This window comes from Heteronotia binoei, chromosome 7, assembly GCF_032191835.1.
Source record: "Heteronotia binoei isolate CCM8104 ecotype False Entrance Well chromosome 7, APGP_CSIRO_Hbin_v1, whole genome shotgun sequence".
In the NCBI taxonomy this organism is placed as follows: Eukaryota; Metazoa; Chordata; class Lepidosauria; order Squamata; family Gekkonidae; genus Heteronotia; species Heteronotia binoei.
In genome coordinates, this window is record NC_083229.1 from 94814632 (window position 1) to 94834791 (window position 20160).

A 20160-nucleotide genomic window follows, 5' to 3' on the forward strand; every position below is an offset into this window, starting at 1 on the left:
CCTGAGAAAATAGGTGGGTACAGCAAGAAAGAAAAAAAGAGCATTGCAAAAAAAGAGGCGGGGGGAAGAAGTGCCCTCCTCGGCGGGTCGCGCCTTTGCAATGCCAGGGCTTTGCAAATGCAGGAGCAAGGCAGGCGTGTTTTTTTCCGTTTGTTTGCACGGAGCAGCTGGGGGGGGGGGAAGGCAGAGATGGCATTGCAGCAGTGTGTGTGGGGTGCAGTGCCCGAGGGGGCGTCGCTCTTGGGCCTGTTGTGGGGCTGCCCCCCCTCCTCCTCCTCCTCCACCCGGTCCTGGGTTTTGTTTTTTTTTTCAACCAACATGATCTTTCTCACTTTGCTCTCTCGCTCTTTCTCATGGCCGCCTGCCGGAGGCGGGGTTTCAGATTTAAAGGACAAGCTGCCCTTTTCAGCTTGGAAGAGGAGGAAGGGGGTGGGCGATGGGGGCTGTGTGTGGGTTGCAAAAGAGCAAGGGGAGGGGAGCATTGGGTCGCCCCCCTTGGCTTCCCTTGGCAAGCGCTGGAGGAGAAAAGGCGGGAAGAAAAAAAGATACACCCTTTCCCGCAGGGTTACCAATCCGGTGGGGGCAGGGGATCCCCCTCTCCCCAAAATACCCCCCCCCAAGTTTCAAAATGATTGGACCAGGGGGTCCAATTCTATGAGCCCCAAAAGATGGTGCCCCTATCCTTCATTATTTCCTATGGAAGAAAGGCATTTTAAAAGGTGTGCTGTCCCTTTAAATGTGATGGCCAGAACTCCCTTGGAGTTCAATTATGCTTGTCACACCCTTGTTCCTGGCTCCACCCCAATGTCTCCTGGCTCCACCCCCAAAGTCTCCTGGCTCCGCCCCCAAAGCCCCCAGATATTTCTTGAATTGGACTTGGCAACCCTAGTCTGACCTAGGCTGCAAATATCATCAAATTATTTATATTTCTTGAAGTGACACGGTGAAGTGACACGCGACCCGAGGAAGACTACACTTTTTCCCGATTTTTGACACACCAAGCTGAAAAGGTTAGCCATCACTGCTATAGGGACCGAAAGGTGGATTTAAGTAGACTCTCCTTCCTGGCCAATTCATTGGCTGCACCACTAGGTAGCTGTTATTTCTCCTCCATCTCCAGGATCTGATGCCTTCAAGTCTCTGAGTGGAATGGGAAAACAACTACCTCTGCTGCTGTTTGAACAAGAGCATGCTTTGGGATCTAGAACAGATTTTGTTAAGGGCAGCTAAATTCATTTAGATAGAACACCTTCCATTCTAAGAAAGGATGAAGTACTTGGGCTTTTTGCTTAGGAAAAGATGACCAAAGAAAGACAAAATACAGGTTTATATTAATAGTATAGAAAAAGTGCATGCAGAGATATTTTGCTCTCTCCCTTGACAGCTGGATCCTTGGTTGCACACTGAATTTGAACAATCTGTTTATTGTTAGTCACATTAGAAAAGACAAAAAGTAATTCTTCACACAAAACATAATTAATTCATGGGATTTGCTATCACATGATGTAGTGGTGCTCTTAGATTTGATGGCTATGATCCATGAAAAGCAAGGGGAATCCCATGTTTATAAGAAATATGCCACTGAATATCAATTTCTGGGGATCCTCTAATAGGAGATAGTCATTACTTGTCGGTAGCCATTATGGGATACTTTAGAGTAGATGCACCGTGGTTTGATCTAGCAGAGTCATCTCATGTTCTTAGCTGTGTCATAACCAACATAACCAATGGAATTGTCAGGTTAATCAAGGTCAAAGTTTGCATCTAAGAAGTCTTGTATTTAGTTTCTACGTACCTCATTATTAAACAGAAGAGGGTCACTGATGGTTTATTACTACAATAATATTACTAGATACTCTTTACATCTATATTAACTCATACCTTTTTAACACAGTATAGAAATATCAACAGTTAATTCTGCTTAATTAATTACAATACAAAGAGAGCTTTTTGCATCCAAAAATGTGCTTCACTACACTTACAGGCACACAAAAAATGAGCAAAGATAACAAAGTTTTTTATTCAGAATTCTCATATTTGTATGTTTAAAAGACTCTTTGTGTTATGCCAGTGTTGCCTAACTGCCTCAATTAATAGAGTTCATCTTCTTAACAAATAAATTTTCTTATACCTATTCTCATAGTCTCAGATAAATCCAGTAAATTCATGTATATGCATTTTAACATACTGCTGACTTTAATCATGAAATTAATAAATAAAACTACTACAAATTCTGCATGTATATCATATCCCTTGACCATTAACTAATGTATCATTAACTAGTATATCTTTTCTCAGTCCTTGACTGAGCCATTGTTGTTATTTTCATGGCATTTCTTACACACGGATGCATCTTCCATTTAGCATATTCCTGGTATCTATTGATATAAACCAGGTTTGACTCAACTGTATACCAGCCTGAGGCCACTTTCCTCTTTGTCTATCACTGAAACTAGGTTTTCCCTGCAGGTCCTCTTGATGATGTTACTAACCATTTACTGTCTGGTGGCTCTAGGTTAAATCAACAGCAATACCCTTTTGAGTCATCCTAATGTTAAACTGTTATATCTGTGTCTTTCTTGCTGCCCTTTGCTTAGTCCTTGTCCTTCATGTTATTTTTTATTTCCATGGCATCACTGCTGTCTGGAGCTTTTCTTTTGCCTACAACCTTTGTTTACCTGTAGGGTTTGTCTACTGTCAAGATGTACTGTTTTGATTAATTATATTCCCCGTTCAACGTCTGTTAACTTCAGACTCATCTTTACTTGTTAACCTTTACAGGCTTTTGTTGTGAACATTTAGATGCTTTAACCTTTTCTTTATTGACTATCCCACCATTCCATTAGAGCATCAGTACCGAACATTGTATTTTAGATATGTTTGTCTGGCTTCTCCTGGCATTGCAGCATTATAGCAATAATATAATTTGTTTTGAAATCAATTGGTACCTTTCTCTCCAGGGAGCTAGTAGACATAGGAAGATGGAACATACATTGCATAATTTTCACAGAAATTAACGGGAACAACAGAAAAAGGACAAAGGTGTTTTACTCTGCATCCCAATGGAACATGCTTGTGAGATGTTCTTAATAAATTGGGGCCATGCTATTACCCATGCTGCATCTGTGTTAACTCCAGAGAGCTGTTTGCAAACAAAGAATCAGCTCAAAGAAGTTAATAGGTTGGAGCAAACTAAAAGAATTACATGACTGTGGAAGAATGATTTTGTGGCATACTGTATGTATCTAGAAACATTATTATGCTATTTAACTTAGGTAGGCCTTAATTGGGAGCTGTATGATCTTAGAGAGAAAAAGGTTAGGTGTCTAAGCTGGCATAGTATAGCTTTGCAGGAACACAAAAGGTACAGGAGTTACTTTACCTCCTAAGTATGGTAGGATCAACATATAGGATATCTTAACTGTAATACAGTATATGTAAAAGCCAAACTCTCTTGCTGATGACTTATCTACTCTCCCATTGACTGAGCTATATGTTGCTCAGTCTCCACAGAGAGTAACTCCACACTCCAGCCCCAGAAAAGAGGAGGATTGGCTACTGGAGAAAGCTGTCTTCATGTCCTATTGGCCTGTCCTTCCAGATCCTCCATTTTCCTTCAGAGGCTGTTGCTAGGCAACCATAGTATTCCAAGCTTGGTTCTGTCAGTAAAAGGATGGGGGAGACCTTTTCCAGGCCTATTTTGGCTTTGAGGGAAAACTCATTGGAGCCAGTCCTGACTAGGGTTTCCAGCTTTAAATTGGGAAAATCCTGGAGATTTTGTGGTGGAGTCTAAGGAAGCCAGGGTTTGGGGAAGGAATATAATGCCATAGAGTCCAGCCTCCAAAGCAGTTATTTCTACAGGAAGAGAGAGATCTGTTGTCTGGAGTTAAGTTGTAATACCAAAAGATCTTCAGGTTCCACTTGGAGGTTGGCTACCCTAAGCCTGATAGCAGCCACTGGGTGACTTGATGCTGCCTGACTGACATGACTTAACTAGGTCTAGCTGATTGCTACTGTTCAGCAGCAGCCCCCCATGGCAGCCAGTGTGGCATAGTAGTTAGTGTTTCAGAGCAGGGTCTGCCAGACCCAAACTCTTGCTGTGTAAACTGACTAGGTGATTTTGGACCAGTCACAGACTTTCAGGGTAACCTACCTCACAGGGGTTTTGTGCAGATCAAAAGGAGGAGAGGAGAATAATATCAGCTGCTTTGGTCCCCATTGTGGGGAAAAGACTGTTCTTTTCCTTGGTAGAGACTGTAGGGAGGGGGGAGGAGATGGAAAGATGAATTCAGAGGGGTAGATAAAGGCAGGTTGATAGTTGGTTGTAAAGGAGATAGGGTTGCCAACTCCAGGTTTGGAAATTCGTGGAGATTTGAAAGCTAGAGCCTGGAGAGGATGGGGTTTGAGGAGGAGTGGAACTTCAGACATGTAAAATGTAATAGACTCCACCCTCCAAACCTCCTGGGGAACCATTGGTGCCAACCTCCAAGTGAGGTCTGGAGATCACTCAGAATTACAGCTGCTCTCCAGATGGCAGATAATTTCCATTGGAGAAAATGGCTGCTTTGCAGGGTGGTCTGTGTGTCAATATACCTTGCTGAAATTGCTTCTTTCCTGCTATGGTCTGCACTGTGGAGAAAAAGTACTTTTCCTAGGCAGAGGCTGCAGGGAGGGGGTGGAGATGGAAAACCGAAGTCAGATCAATTCCCCTATAGAAAATGGCCACTGCCTTAAGGCACATGCTCTGTGGCATAGCATAACATAGCCATGCCATGCCAAAAATACCAGATCATGCCACAAGCATTCACTGATGCTAAACACTGCAAGGCAGAACATGACAGGAAAAGGTGGCAACAGCGAACTGCAGATGAATGGAATGCTGAGCTTCAGTGTCTGCGTGATCATTGTCATGCGATGACACCACAGCAAATTGACCCTGAGTGCCCAATACTCATCCAAAGCCGCTTTCTAGAGCCCGTTGTATTTATTTTCACAATGGCCTTATCCTGGCATTTTATTTCAATATTGCAGGCAATTTTGGCAGATTGTCAGTAATCATTACCAGCCCAGCCCAACATATTCCCATAACAGTCTGGGAAATCCATGGGTTTAACAGGTTTATTCTGCTGTTGGTACATCAAGCAGGCACTAAGGACACTCTTGCTTGGGGAGCAGCAGTAGCAATAGGATTGCCAACTTCAGATTGGGCAATTCCTATAGATTCGGGAGTGGAGCCTGGGAGGGGGCCTCAGTGGAATATAATGGCATAGAGTCTATCTTCTAAACCAAAGCAAACATTTTCTCCGGAGGAACTGATTTCTCTGACCTGGAGATACGTTGTAATTCCAGGAGCTCTCCAGGCCCCAGATGTTGGGTATAGTGAGTGGATTTAGCATAAGTCTCTAAAAACATTGACATTCTGCTAAAATTGTCTCAAAGGCACACAGTTTCCTCTTCCTGAGAACAAATTCATGTTGTGAGTGATCATGATCTTTCCCATAGGGATACGTAGCACCCAAGCTGTTTACTTCAATACATGACTTTAAAAAAGTAGCAGTTGTAATTCTAAGAGTGTACAAATAGTAATTTATGAATGTGCATCATGTGTGGCATCAGATTCAGAAGCCCACATAATTATTTTAAGTATCTCTTGCAATAAGAGCCTGAATGCAAACTTTGCTTTGCTTATGTCATTTAGAGTTCATCATTTATCCATTGGCAAAATAATATCTTTCACCAACTGGCACAGCAACTCCAAACATAATATGATTTTTTTGAAAAGCACAGCTATCTTTTTAAACAAATCAAGCTGTTGTTGTAAAGCAAGAACTCATTTTATTTTTTAAAAAAATCTTATCCTAGGATGTGTGACACAGGAGAAGGGCTGTTCACCTTTCAGACAAGGGAAGGGGAGATGATCTATCAGAAGGTCCATTCTGCAACACTGGCAATAGCTGAGCAACATGAAAGACTGGTGATGGAGATGGAACAGAAAGCACGGGTAAGGACCTTTGTTAGTAAAGGCATTTGTTGCATTAAAAGGGGAATAACTGTGAGATCAGTCAAATGCAGAATCAGTTACGAAACTTAATGCCATGTTTGCATTAACAGGATATAGAAAATTTACGATGACATAAGTTATTTTATATAAAATTTCTCATAAGAATCTATATTTTAGGCATAGATAGGGTTCTCCTTGTGCATGAAAGCAACTGTACACACCAGGAAAGCATTAGTATTTCCCCTAATGTTGCATTCACATATACCAGGCTACATTTCAACATGCTTTTGAATCTCTCTAGTTTAAAAAAGTAGCTAATGGCATGATATTAATGGGACAGAATATGAAAACTTTTATGGTTATATGAAACCGAAGAAATAGGCCTGAACAGAGCCAGTGGGTACACATTGCTACCTGGAGTTTTGCCTGGCTCAAGCGACTTTCAGTTTATGATATGACAGTTTCCATTTTAAAAATGAAAACTTGTTCAAAATAGTTAAAAACGGCGGGGGAGGGAACCCAAAGTAAATATAGGGGGATCTCATTTCATTGTTCCATCTCTCCCACTTGCTTTTCCTCTTTGTCTCACTCTGGCAGTGCCTGCAGCTCCTCCCCTTTAGTCTCTCTTCCGCCTTCCTCCATGCTGACAGTAATTGAAACTTGGAATCCTTAGCAGTGTTGTGAGTTGCCCAGCAACCCCCAAAACAGCCACCAAGATCTCACAAGGTTGTCTTATGACACTTCAGTGGGACACTTTTCTTAAAGAACCAGACATTCCTTATACAAATGTTGGGGTTTTAAACATTTCATATTTTTCTGTGCACCTAGTGCTTTCTCCAGACTTATAGGGAAATCCCCATTTGTCCCTGAGCCCATTGAATGAATATTATGATGTATGCTTATGGCCCAATTAAGAATCAGATAGAATGAGTCTAGATGTTTTTTAAAAACTCAACCTCGAGCTAGACAGGGTACCTAAAAGGAAGAGATTAGCTGTAGTAGGGTTGGCCAACTTCTTCAGTTTAAACACTATATCCTATATAGCCTCATGTTTAGTTGCTACAAGGCTCTTTGGGGGGCTTATTCATGACATAATTCACATTTTGAGGAAGTAAAATAAGTTAGGGGGAACATTATGAGTCATTCAGATTTTGTATCATCACTTTGCTCTTTACTAAGGCTAACTTCATCTCTACACTTGGGAGCCTGGCAGTAAATTGAGGAGGTGTTGTACCTTTATGGCTGCCTCACAATGGCATTTCTTCTCTTACTAACTTTAAGTTGAGTGCATTAATTCTAAGAGAAGAAGGGGATTTTTGAAAGAAAAGCCCGCTAAGGGGAAAGTCGATATTCCCACAATGGCTATAAAATGTCATGCTTTAAATTACATTTGATTTCTTTTCATTTTCCTTTTCCTTTTCTCAGCTTTTAAGAAATGATCTAAGGGGCGGTGATAGAAAGGGGAAGAAATTGTAGTCAAGTACCCATTTCAAATCTCTTCACCAGGAGAGTTCTATTTCAAAGAGAGATATTTCTTCACACTACCTATAGAAATTTATTGGTATCGTCTTGCAGTTGAGCTTTAATGTATTCATAAAGTATGCTGTTGTTGTTTTCCACTGTATGCTGTTGAACACATCTGAGTGAAAGAAAGGCCAAAGCCACTTCAAAAATCTATTGTGAACCATCAGGCAAAAATTAGTTTGAATATTTTAACATGCACATAGCTAAAACAATTTGTGCAGGCTCATAGTGGATGCACAGATGGCACATGTGTTTTCATCCTCCCTTGTTAACCTGTGAAATGGTGGCAGAGCATAACTTTGACAGGAAATGTCATGTTACATTTGAAATTTAGGAAATGTTTTCTGATATATCTATCTCCCAAGGTCAGGATTCTAACCAGCTCAAGCAGTGAAGAGTCTTGATGTTTATTAAATGGTGCTGTTCTCAGTTATGTAAGGTCACAATCACAATACATTTCAACAGAATTGTGGCGGGGGGATTGCAACACATTATCTGATTTCTGAGCTTTGCAGGAGTATCATTCCATCTTCATGAGATCTCCAGAGTTATTTGTTTTATTTGGTGCTTGAAATTCTCAGCAGAGCCTGTAGGCCATTCTAACTGTAGGCAAGGAGAAGCTACATGGAACACACAAGTCCTACATTCTGACATTTAGTATACATTCGATTTTTTTTTTAAAACACCTACACAGAAAGGATCAGGTTCAACACATCGTGTGTGCATTTTAATTTTGAAATGAAAGATGCTGAGGTTCACATCAGAGCCCTTTCCTTATTTGGGGGTTGATTATTCAGGCATCAAGGGGAAGGCACCCTGTATGCACTGAAATGTGTTCTGTTCTTTATTGGTAATTTACTTGTTATGATCCTGGCTTTCAGATTGGTTCTGCAGATGAGCCCTGGCACAACTGAAAGTCCTGGATATTAAACAGATGGACAAATGAAATGGCCCTGCTTTAAAGGAAGAGTAGGTGATTGAAGGAGAATGTTTAACTGGCACTGACATCCTGTGCTATAACTTATGTTTGTATCTCCTCAGTTAACCTCGTGGCTGGACTGTAATAAAAGATGTTTGTTCCAGCAAGTATTCACCCTGTCAGAATCCATTTCCATAAAAGTGGCTAAAAAGCAAGCTTCCAAAGGAGATAGAGTGGCTGAGTGGGCAGTCCCCGTTGCGCACTTTGTAATTCAGATTGAATCACATTGACAAGATAGCATGAGCTCTTAAGAGCTTTTTCCTTCCTTTTCCCCTCCGCCTCCTTCCTTTCTTGTAACTGATGTTTCCCTGTTGTGAGGCATAATAGCAGAAACGGTAGTAACAGTAGCTTTGGAAATAAGCCTGCAGTTTTCCCTCTAAAATCTACTATTAGATAATTTCTGTAATGTTCTCCATATATGCTCAACTCTTGCCTATGCATATTTCAGAAAATGAGAGAAGAGAAAAAATATATTGCATGAAGTGGAGCTCTCCATGGTAACAGTTGGAATTTCATGCGGTGGGGGAGAGGAGGAGGAGGAGGCTGAATCAGAATGGCATTGCTGTAAGGTTTCCTGTATTAAAATGAAGCAGTGTCAGGGGTTATAAAAAATATTGTTCATTGGATTGTTCAGTTAACAGCATGCAAAGTATCGGTGGACATGCATCTATGGTTAGCAAAGTGTGGGGGAGAAGCAGATAAATGTGAAATGATGTTGGGAAGAGTTTGTGTGCTCCAATGGTATGATCACATGAAGCTATCTTACATTGAATCAGACTATTGATCCATCAAACTCAGTATTGCCTGGCAGCAGATGTACAGGATCTTAGGTTGAGGTCTCACATCACCTATTATGTGATCCTTTTAACTGGAGATGCCAGTGATTGAACATGGACCTTTTTTTGCCAAGCAGATGCTCTGCCAGTGAGCTCTGGTTCATCCCTGTTTAAGTGTCAGACAGATAAATCTGTTCAAATCTTCATACAGCTGTGGTATTCACTGAGTGAAGTTCAGCCAGTTGTGTTTGCCTTGCCTAATCTACTTCATAGGGTTGTTGTGAGGATAAAATGAAGGAGGAGAGAACCAGGAGGATATGCAAAATAAAGATGTGATAGAAATGTAAGTCATCCTCTATCTATATCTGTTATAGTATACCATATCCATTTTTAAAGATCTTGATACCAGGTATTGGAACACTAAGGGGAACTAACTCAGTGAGATTTTAATGCAAATGTGTTACTAAATGGCGTACTAAAGGCAGAACTCTGACTCCTAGAGTCTGTCTTAGGAATGAACGCTTCCTCCCATCTTTCCTCTGTTCCCTGCAAATCTCCTCCCTAAGGTCCTTTGTCGCAGAATGATTATTTACCGTTGTTTCTGCACGGGCGCCATAATCAAGTTTGAATTAGGCTTGCAAACTGAGAGGGAAATGAAGCAAGCATGTGTATCTGAGGCACACAGAAGGGGGTTCAGCATCTCTCCCCACCCTGTTTTCCCATCCTACACTGGACTCAGGGGTGTGCTATTTGGCCCACTGTGGAAATCCAAGCAGGCCAAGTAGTACCCCATCTGGATAATTTCAGATCATGCTGCAATCATGATCCAAACTGGGAACAGGAATTGAGGAGAGCATGCAAGTCACATGCGGCTGTTACAGAATACACAGTGGAGATCATAGACCAACCTGTGTATTCTATAATGTGTGAAGAGAAGTGGGAAAGAATGTCTTCTGTCTGAAGTCCAGGAGAAATGGTCTCAGTCAGAGTATGCAGTGCTAAAAAAGATAAACCATTGGTCTGCAGCAGCATTATATAATTTGCAAACCATGTCTTGAAGGTCATGGTAGGATTTATTTGATTGCTACAATTACTTTTATCAGTCTATATTTTAAAGAAATGTGAATGTCTCCATTTGCTTCTCATAAACGTTGTGAGCTAGAAAGGTGTGAGGCTATATATATTGAAGAATGCAGATATAACAACAGCAGTAGCAGCAAAAGGTTACAATAAATTTAACTACCTGTCATTAGATTCAGGGAACTGGGAATCAATCAAAAGTGAGCAGTTTGGTTTTTTTAAATAACTTTTCATAAATTCTTTAATCAGATGGCTGCTAAATTTAAACACTAGCAACATTCTATTTTTTATATGCAGTGTATCTGAGAGATTTTTCAGCTAATTAAAAAAGCACTGGTTCAGGCGCATTCCTTCTTCATATGAATTGCATGAAGGATGCTTTACATAAGACCTCATGTCCATGTTCTTCCATGTATAATGTGTAAAGATCTAAGTCTGTAATGCCTCTGCAAATAATGCTATTACAAATGAACTATATCTTTGCATATTACTTATACCCACAAGTTTATATACACTACATGCTCTCTTTTTATCTCCTACAAAACACGTTATACTTGGTTTCCATAGAAATAAACTGGCAGCTCAGGCATTTGAGATAATAAACTCTCTTTGTTTACATTTAAGTTGTTCTGTACTATGGTGGAATAGTGTGGTAAGATCAGTGCAGTACATTCCATGGTGAATGCAGTAAACCAAAGAACCATTAGCAACAGGAAAGATTTGCTCTCTATTTTAGCTTAGATCATGGAAACCTAGGAACAGTTGATGGTGGAATAAAATGCTCTAGACATGAATGGCTACCATTGAAAACAGCAGTACCAGATCTCCTCTTTTCTCCTCATCTTGTAGCACAGCATTCCCCAGAGTTACCAATGCCACAGCCAGGCTGCAAGTGATGACTAGCAGAACACCCCACCCCCCCGGGCAGCCTCTCCACCTCACCTACTGCCCAGCAGCAGCAGCAATACCTTGGTTGGCCTGCTGCTGTTCATGTTGCTGCTGCTACTGCTACTGGATGAGCGGCTAGTAGAGGGGAGGGGCAGACCAGACACAGGTTCACCCAGTAGACAGCACATCCTACCATTCAGCCCAAGGAAGCTTCTGTATTGGCCTTGAAAGATTAGGGGTGGGATTGTGTGGGAGGCAGGGTTTCAGGGGGCCCACATAAAGGGACCCTGCATGCAGACCTGGGACAAAAAAGTGATCCAGCTCTTCAAGAAGAAGCTTGGTGGACACAGAGTGGGAGGAATAAGATGAAACGACTCTCTTCTCAGATCTGAGGGCATGTGGGTGTCAGTGGCTGAAGGGGACAGAGGTATCCTCATCCCCCTTCCAGTAATATCTACTATTATAAAATATGACAGCATTCTATACCAAATTCCCCACAAATGGGGAAATTGAGCAGGAGCAGGGGCCAGAGGAAGAACTACAGTGTGAATGTTATATTGAATGTTTTCTAATAATAGACATTGTTGAGAACATTTGGAAAAGAGGTATGAAGAGTTACTACTTGTAGTAGCAGCTGAAAGTGCTCTATAACTTCTAATTCAAGGCTGAGTGTCCATAACTCTGCATCTACTACTACAGTAATAAATAGCTGGAAGCTCAAGTGTATTCAAAGCAAAAAAAATTATACAGGATCCAGAGCACCATACAACTAGTTCTTTGTACCAAAGAGTGCTTGTATTTACTTGAAAAGCATACCTGGATATCACATAGCAAACCACTTTTAAAGCTGAGAGGACTTAAAATTGTTTATAATAGGGCATGCAGGTTTCTGTTTTCTTTTTTTTTTAAGTCAAAAATTTCAAGTCTTTTGGAGTCCCTCAATTACATCCCAGACAGGGTCTTAATTTAAAAGACTCATGTCTAATGATAGCTTGAGGAAGTTGTCTGGTGAGCCCAGTGAATGAAACTAAATCATTTCACCTCAAACGTGTCATCAATAGCACTTTCATAAATCTGTAAATTTTTAGTAATCATGTCAATATTTTAAATGTTTTATGTGGACTTTATTTCAGTTCAAGCAGAAGAGTAACAAATTAAACTGAACATATGCCAGGGCAGTAGCAGAAGGCATAATGCAGAGTATCATGGCCATTGTTTTACAGCCATGTTCCAAATGCAACAGCTTCATCTATGCAAGCATTTGCAATTCAGATGGTACCCTATATAGCATTTCACTGTCCATTGCTTTGTAAACTCTTCCATGTTTAGATCGCGCATACATTGTATAACTAAGCATAACCATTCAATGTGGATGTAGCAGGACAGGTGCTGCTCAGATTTTGTGTTAATACCTTCTAGCTTGAGATAAAAATCTTCTACTGCTTCTTTTTGAAGAATCTTGGTAGACTTCATTTTTCTTTCTTAGAAAAAAAAAGGTCTTTTGATCTCACATAACATTTGGGTAATGTCTAAGATCAAGTAGTCTTTTCCAAGAGAAAATGAAGCTCTTAAAACTTCAAAAGCCACACTGGAGGTTGAGGTACTTTCTCCTTGTTTGAAGTGAAACCCGAAGGGCATTTGCAAGCAGCACTCCCAGCACTCCTGTCCTTTATGGGCTTCTCAGTAGGAGTGCTAATAAAAACTCATAAGTGGACTGGTTATATGAAAACATGTCTCGGGAGAGAAATAGAAGCTGGTATCTATAAAACTGCATCGTTAGATACTCGGAACACATTTTTCAGTGGCAGAAAAGGTGTATTACATTGTTTTTCATATTATAAAGCTATAGAGCTGAATGTAAAGAAAGGAAAAAATGTAAGAAATGAAAATTTTACATAGATATATAAAGTGGACCCCAGTTGTGAACATACTCAGTTACTAAGCCTGTGCGCAGAGCCCTTTTGAAAAGAAAAAAAGCAGTAATTTTGCTAATCAGTCATTCAGGGGAACTGAATTTACCTCTGGCCTCATTTCCCATTCTTATGGAATCTATTTGCCTACAGACCGGTTTCAAATATGAGTGGAGTCTGCACCCATTTAGGGGACTTTGTGCTGTGTTAAGTAAAATATACTCCATTCAGATGAAGTTAAAAGCATTTTTAATTTTGATGAATATAACAAATTCATACATTACATATATATCTTGGCTTCAATATCAAGGTGTTGCTGAAGTTTTAATTTTGGCTGGGTCAGATTTTTGTAGTTTTTGGGGGGTGGTTATTAATTGTGTTTTTGGGAAGGCAGAATTCTTAGAAAGGTGGAATGTTTTGTCAGATCAGCAACTAAACTTTTTGGAATACCCTCCCTGAAAACATCAGGGCCCTATGGGACCTGCCACAGTTCTGCAGGGCCTGTAAGACTGAATTAGTCAAACTCGCCTTCAATGGTTAGGGGGAGGTGGCTAATGCTGTTACCTTACAACACCGACAATTTTACTGAACTAATATAGTGGAAATTAGGAACTTACCATCTTGGACTTTTAATGAATGGATTGATGATTGTAAAAATGTATGGAAATGTTTTGTTATATTTTTTATTTTTTAATATGCTATGATTGTTAATCGTTCATGTTTTTAACTGTTGTTAGCCACCCTGAGCCCGTTAGGGGAGGGCAGGATATAAATGATAGATAGATAGATAGATAGATAGATAGATAGATAGATAGATAGATAGATAGATAGATAGATAGATAGATAGATAGATAGATAGATAGACAGACAGACAGACAGACAGACAGACAGACAGACAGACAGACAGACAGACAGACAGACAGACAGACAGGCAGGCAGGCAGGCAGGCAGGCAGGCAGGCAGGCAGGCAGGCAGGCAGACTCAGAACAGTACTGTCATTTATTCCAAAGCAGTCTTCATTATTTCCTCTTTTGTTGCTGTTGTTGTTCAGAGTTTTTTAATTTGCAAAACTTGTCAGCAAAAAGAAGTGATATATTATCAGATAATATTTTGTGATCTGTATTACATGCAGCAAATGACCTTGTATAATATAACATACAGTTACAGGGTGGCACAGATAGCAGATTCAGCTATGTGCATGTTTTAAATTTTCTCTTGTTAACACTGAGGAGGGGGAAAGTCAAGCAGAATTTAAGAGCAGGCAGTTTCTAATTTGTTGAATACAGTTTCCTTCTTAATTGTCATACAGTTGTAGTTATGAACCAGAGAGAACCAAAAACCAAAGCAATAACTACTAAGGTGGGTGGGAAACAAATCCATGTTCCATGCCAAATAGAAGCTTGCTAAAAATTATACATAAAGTCCACATTATCTCAGCAAATACCCCTCACTCCTTATAATGAAATTGCAGGATATTCTCAATGCAAGTGGTTATCCATCACTAATACCTCCAGAGTGGCCATAAAGAAGTATGTAAAACAGGGTTCTTGTTTATAGACATTCTTTGTATAAGTATGTAACTTACCTTTGTATGAAAAGATGCATTATGCCTCTGCTCTAAAAGAAATTAAATATATATTCAAAGGTGAGCAGTAATTCCATATGTTCCTTGCAATTTTGTATTTCCTGTAGACCCAGGAGAAAGAAACACTCTCATAATCTGCAGAGTGCCATCTGTATGTCCCTCTTCAATGTGTCCCCATTGTCCTTTAATCACTGTACAATAACCACAGTAGAGGGCCACACGAGGATTAATGCTGTTTTTTTTCTGTACCATTACCTCCTAATGAGATTGCTGCTTGCAAAACCATGAACTTTGCACAGAACACTGCCTCTCAGAGTGGCTGATTCTCAATTCTGTTTAGCCTTCATTCCCAAATCAAGCTAAGTCTGGCTAGGAAAAGAGCTTTTATTGGATGCTTCTCCCCCCTCAGGAATTCTGTATTTATCTAGAATTAAAGTAGAAGATCAGTAGCAGTTTTAGGTTTTGCTCAAGATAGGATCACCTTAAATATATTTGCATGGTTCTAGCTGTTAGAATCTAGCAGTTTTACAGACTATTATACTAATAGTGTGCTACCTTCCACCAACCCACATGCCATTTCTGCTCACTCAGTAGAAAGTAGACACGACTATATCTTGTCATGTTTTCTTGATGTCCTTTCATTTTATTATGTTCTGTGATACACTTTCTTATGTTATCTGGCATTTTATAACTTGACATGGTGGTATCATTTTGCTGCTTACACAGAAATCTTGAATTTTATATCATTGATATTCAGAGCATTTTCAATCTGTACATTTCTAGGGGACAACTTATGGCAAACTTATATTGAAAATTCACAATTTCTTATTGCGGTTGAAATACTCTGGAAATGTTGTCACACCTAATTCAGTGCTGTCTTACTGCTGTAACAGAGGATTTTGGTTACAAATACTCAACCCCTGCTATGACATTTCCTTACTTCCTTAGTCACTTAACCAAATAGCTCCTTTTCCTCCTCCTGTCTCTCTGTCTTCCCAGATGTTAAAATGTCCATAGATGTATTCTGACCCAGTCTGGGAAGCTGAGGAACAAAACCCCCCCTTCATTGGTATTTCTCTGAAAACAGTACACCAGAATTTGATAATGAATGCATAACACAAATTGTTTTATTTCATTTCAAATCAAACTGTCAAGGAAGTTTCATGTTTAAACTAGGCAGGTAAAAAGGCAATAAGAATGAGGGCAACTTTGTATAATTATATACAATAGGTAGTTTGTCACAAGAATGTATCTGTTTTGTTCTAACAATGGGTGTTTGTAACTGTTTGGAGAGATCATTTGGCTGTCACTCCTTAGACAGAAACAGGCATAAGTTTATTTCACACAAAAGGCTGGGGAGGCATAGACATACACACAGGTTCCAGTCGTACATAGTGGCAAACTGTAATTTCAAAGACTCTCTCTCTCTCTCTCTCTCTCTCTCTCCCCACACACACACAGTCTCTAGATCCAGTGCTGTGGATGGAGCATATAGTTCCATGTTGCTTTGCATATGGCTGACTAGATACTTCCTAGGGTGAAGAGGGGGCATGGATATACCTTTCCCATATGACTGGTGTTCTTAGAACTAACAGTGAAATGCATAAGCAGACCATAAGCATTCGCATCAGCCCCAGACATTGGCCATGCTGGCTGGGGCTGATAGGAGTTGTAGGCAAAAAACATCTGGAGATCTACCGTTGCCCACCCCTGCACTAGTGGATCTTATTTAGTGAAGGCAGCCAAAGATAGATAAAAGTCTGTTTTCATTCTTCTTGTATGGTGCTGCTCACGCTTGATGATTTATCATAATTTGCTACTGAGGCTGCTATGCTAGAAGTGGATTTGACTGCATTTTCTGCTCTTGCCAAGGGAGAAGAATGCATAAAATGAAACTGCAGTGTTAAGAGCAGAGTAAGAAGGGGGAATCATAAAAGCAATAACAATGGAAATACATGGAAAGCAAAGGATAAAGAAAGAGGGAGAAGAATATAAACAATTTGTATTCTCTTGGATGCATTATAAGGGATGCTTAGCAGCCTTTTAGTAAGTGCACAGAAGAAGAAATGCTGACATTCATGACCAAGCCCATTCTCTTCTTTGATTCAGAAAATAGCCACAGTGAAAGCAGTGCCCAACTGAGCCATTGCCAGAAAATGATATACAATAGGAATCTTTGGAATTAGGTGCCCCCCAACCGCCAGTGAGTAATAATAGCAGTTTTCATGCAAACATCTCTTACACAGCAGATAAGTATGAGGAGAGTAATAATTCACTCACATGGTCACAGTTATGTACTCCTTAACTAACAGTTACAATTGCAGAAAATAATTCAGAAATACATCACCAATCAAAGTAGCAGTGAAATCAATGACATGGGGGGGGGGGGTAACATCTCTTAGCTGGAGGTGTTTACAGTTCCAAAACATGCAATGGAAACACAAAATACTGGTTAATATAATTTGCTTATCTGTAAGGTTTCTCATAATAGCAGTAGCATAGTAAAAAAGATTGGTAAAAATGTAAAATAAACATTAGAAAGTTTCAGAATATTTCTCCTCTGCAGATTATTTCAGTAGTATTGTGACCAGTAACAGTCGTAACAGTTTGTTAATTATGATGCTGCTCATAATAATGAGGATGTCTTGAAACATGTGGGCAGGTGTACTGGAAAATAGGATTTAATTCTGCTTCTGCTTCTTTGCAGCTTCAGACCAGTTTGACTGAACCAATGACGTTACCAAAATCAATCTCACTTCCTCGCAGTGCATACTGGCATCACATCACTCGACAGAATAGCATGGGAGAAATCTACAGTTTACAAGGTAAGTCAAATAGCTTGTTTGCTAGCTTCCCTCACATTGAGGAAAACTAATGCAAATTACTTTTATATACAGTGGCAGTTTTCTCCCTGTTTCAGTTTCTCAGGCTTGTTGTCAAACTCAGTAGGAGTCATGATGAGACACCTTTTCTCCCTCTGCTTTCTTTCTTAACTTCATAGATTAGAAAATATCATAATGGTAATGTTCATAGACTGAAAAGTAAATTTGACACTTCAGATTTGAAAATGATTTTGTGTATAATATATGCCTTTTTGTTATCTAATGAATTATGACATTTCCCATACAGAAAACTGTATTCTGAGGGAAAGCTTGATTTAAAAAAAAATGGTATAGTCCCTCACATAGTGTTAGCCATTTCCTAGTGGCAAATAAACAGGCAGTTTCTGATGGTATCTTGTCTTGTATAGGAGGAAATTTGAGATTGTTTTGAATGTTCAAGGAAGGTAGTCTGCATATTGCCAGACCAAATGTTGTATACTTGGAAGCGAAATGTACAATTGTCTGTTTTGAGGACAGAGAAACAGGAAGAAACTGATAAACTCCTCTGGGGCTGCTTGAAACTTTTAAACTTCCTGTGGAAGTAATGTGTAGTAGCGGGTTACTTATGGTTGCTCTTCTCAGGGTGTGATCACACAAGCAGTTTGGCCTGACATAGCCACCTGTCCCCTCCATATTAAATGGGCATCATCACACATGTACATCTGACTCCCATGCCCCATTCGTCCTTACCTCACACTAAAATGACTCCCACATGGGCTAAACAGCCATTGACAAATTCATGTGGCTTCCCCAGCAAAATGCTTCCATGGCAGGTTTCCAGCCATCTTGTCACTCTGGCACACCATGGTAATATGTGAGTGGTGTGATCGTTCCTCCATTTCCAGCACATCCTCCCCCCCCCCATTCCACTCCAATGTGCGCTTCAGTGCCCCTCCCCCCGAATTGGCCAGTGTGCACTTCTCTGTTTCTGCACATGCATAGCAGGAATTTGGTAAAAAACAATCCTGATGCAGTACCATAATCCTTGTGACTAATAATCCACATAAATCTGTTTTCTGGAGTCAGAAAGTACTACGGGAGAGGAAAATAGTACAGCAGAGATCTTCTTATCCCTGGCTGTAGCTAGGACCAAATCTGTTATGATTAGACTGGAAGATGATATGTAGTAGGTCTGTGGCACCTCAAGTCCCATTAGTCTACAATACAAAGACATGTAGCAGTAAAAGTACATGTGTGCATACAGAGAATGTTCTGTCTGCTGCCTTTTTGGGTGACTAATAAGTTCACAAGGACACAGAGCCCTAGACTGAATGCATGTAACTGTTTTTATTCCTTCCAGTGTAATATGATCACTCACATTAGGTAGCCACTAAAGACTACTTCACAGAGCAATAGAACTCTAAAGCCATGAAAATATTTTATCGCATTCATAAAGAATTTAGAGATTAAATAAAAAACAGAATAAAAGAATGAAAAAAGAATGTGGATAATATACCAGGAGTGGCTTTAGAGTGTCAAGAACAAAATTTCAGTATCTTGGCCTAAACCTCATAGCTTGTATGCCACAAGGACTTAAAAGGCAGCATTAGACTTTTGGTCTTGTTATCTGTGATTAAAGTCAGCTGCCAACAGATTGTCAGAGCAGGTATTTGAAAGATCTGCAGATCCATACGGATTTACTTTCAAATAAGAAATAAGACTGGCAGAGCTTAAGTGATTCTTAGATCTCTGTCACAAATGCATACAAATATTTGAAGTATTAATAAAAAGCTAGCGAGTACTTTAAAGACGAATAAAGCCGTCTGTAATATGATAGAATATTCTGAAGGGAAGAATAAGTGTTGGTTCTCCATGTGCCTCATGTAACATCGTGCAGTCCAGCACTATATTGTGAGCTCAAGGCTTAACTGACTAAGACCAACATCAACTTTAATTCTCCTACTTCCCACTACAATTCATGATTTCTGAATTACCAGTGTAACCTTAGTTTGTGGGTTCTATGGGGCAGAGCTTGCAATGAATCTTGCAGTAATTCACAGAAAATAAAACATTTTCTTTTCACTTATCATCATATCACGTAACAAAAGCTTAGATCTAAGTAACACAACAGAACAGTGATCTTTTAAAGTCGAAACAATTAACTGTTCCCTCCTTCATAGCTTGCCACCCCCCAAAGGCCATCTCTTTCCTCCTGTTGGTGGCCCAGAAAGTCTCCAGCTGAACCCTCCATGCACTGGCTTCCAAGATGAGGGTCCAAAATGAACTCCCCATTAGATAACACCACCCTGAAACAATAATCCTAAAATTACAATTTAGAACAAAAGTCTCCCTCCCTTACCAGTTTCCATACATAAAACATAATTACCTTAAAGAAGGTGTTAAGAACCTATGGTTAAGGTTTAAGTTCCCCAGCAAGGCAGTCTTGCTTCCCTCCTTTTCATGGAGAGCCAGTTTGGTGTAGTGGTTAAGTGCACAGACACTTATCTGGAGGAACCAGATTTGATTCCCCACTCCACTTACAGTTGCTGGAATGCGCTTGGGTCAGCCATAGCTCTCATAGGAGTTGTCCTTGAA

The 20160-nt window shown here is 40.0% G+C and overlaps 1 protein-coding gene across 1 annotated transcript in view; it reads left to right on the forward strand.

The window, feature by feature from the left end:
- Window positions 1–20160, forward strand: part of DOK6 (docking protein 6) — a 278299-nt gene that overhangs the window by 212335 nt on the left and 45804 nt on the right. Inside the window, exons 6-7 of the mRNA XM_060244066.1 lie at window positions 5863–6001; window positions 17451–17568. Coding sequence (XP_060100049.1) covers window positions 5863–6001; window positions 17451–17568 — 257 coding nt within the window. The remainder of the gene's footprint in view (window positions 1–5862; window positions 6002–17450; window positions 17569–20160) is intronic.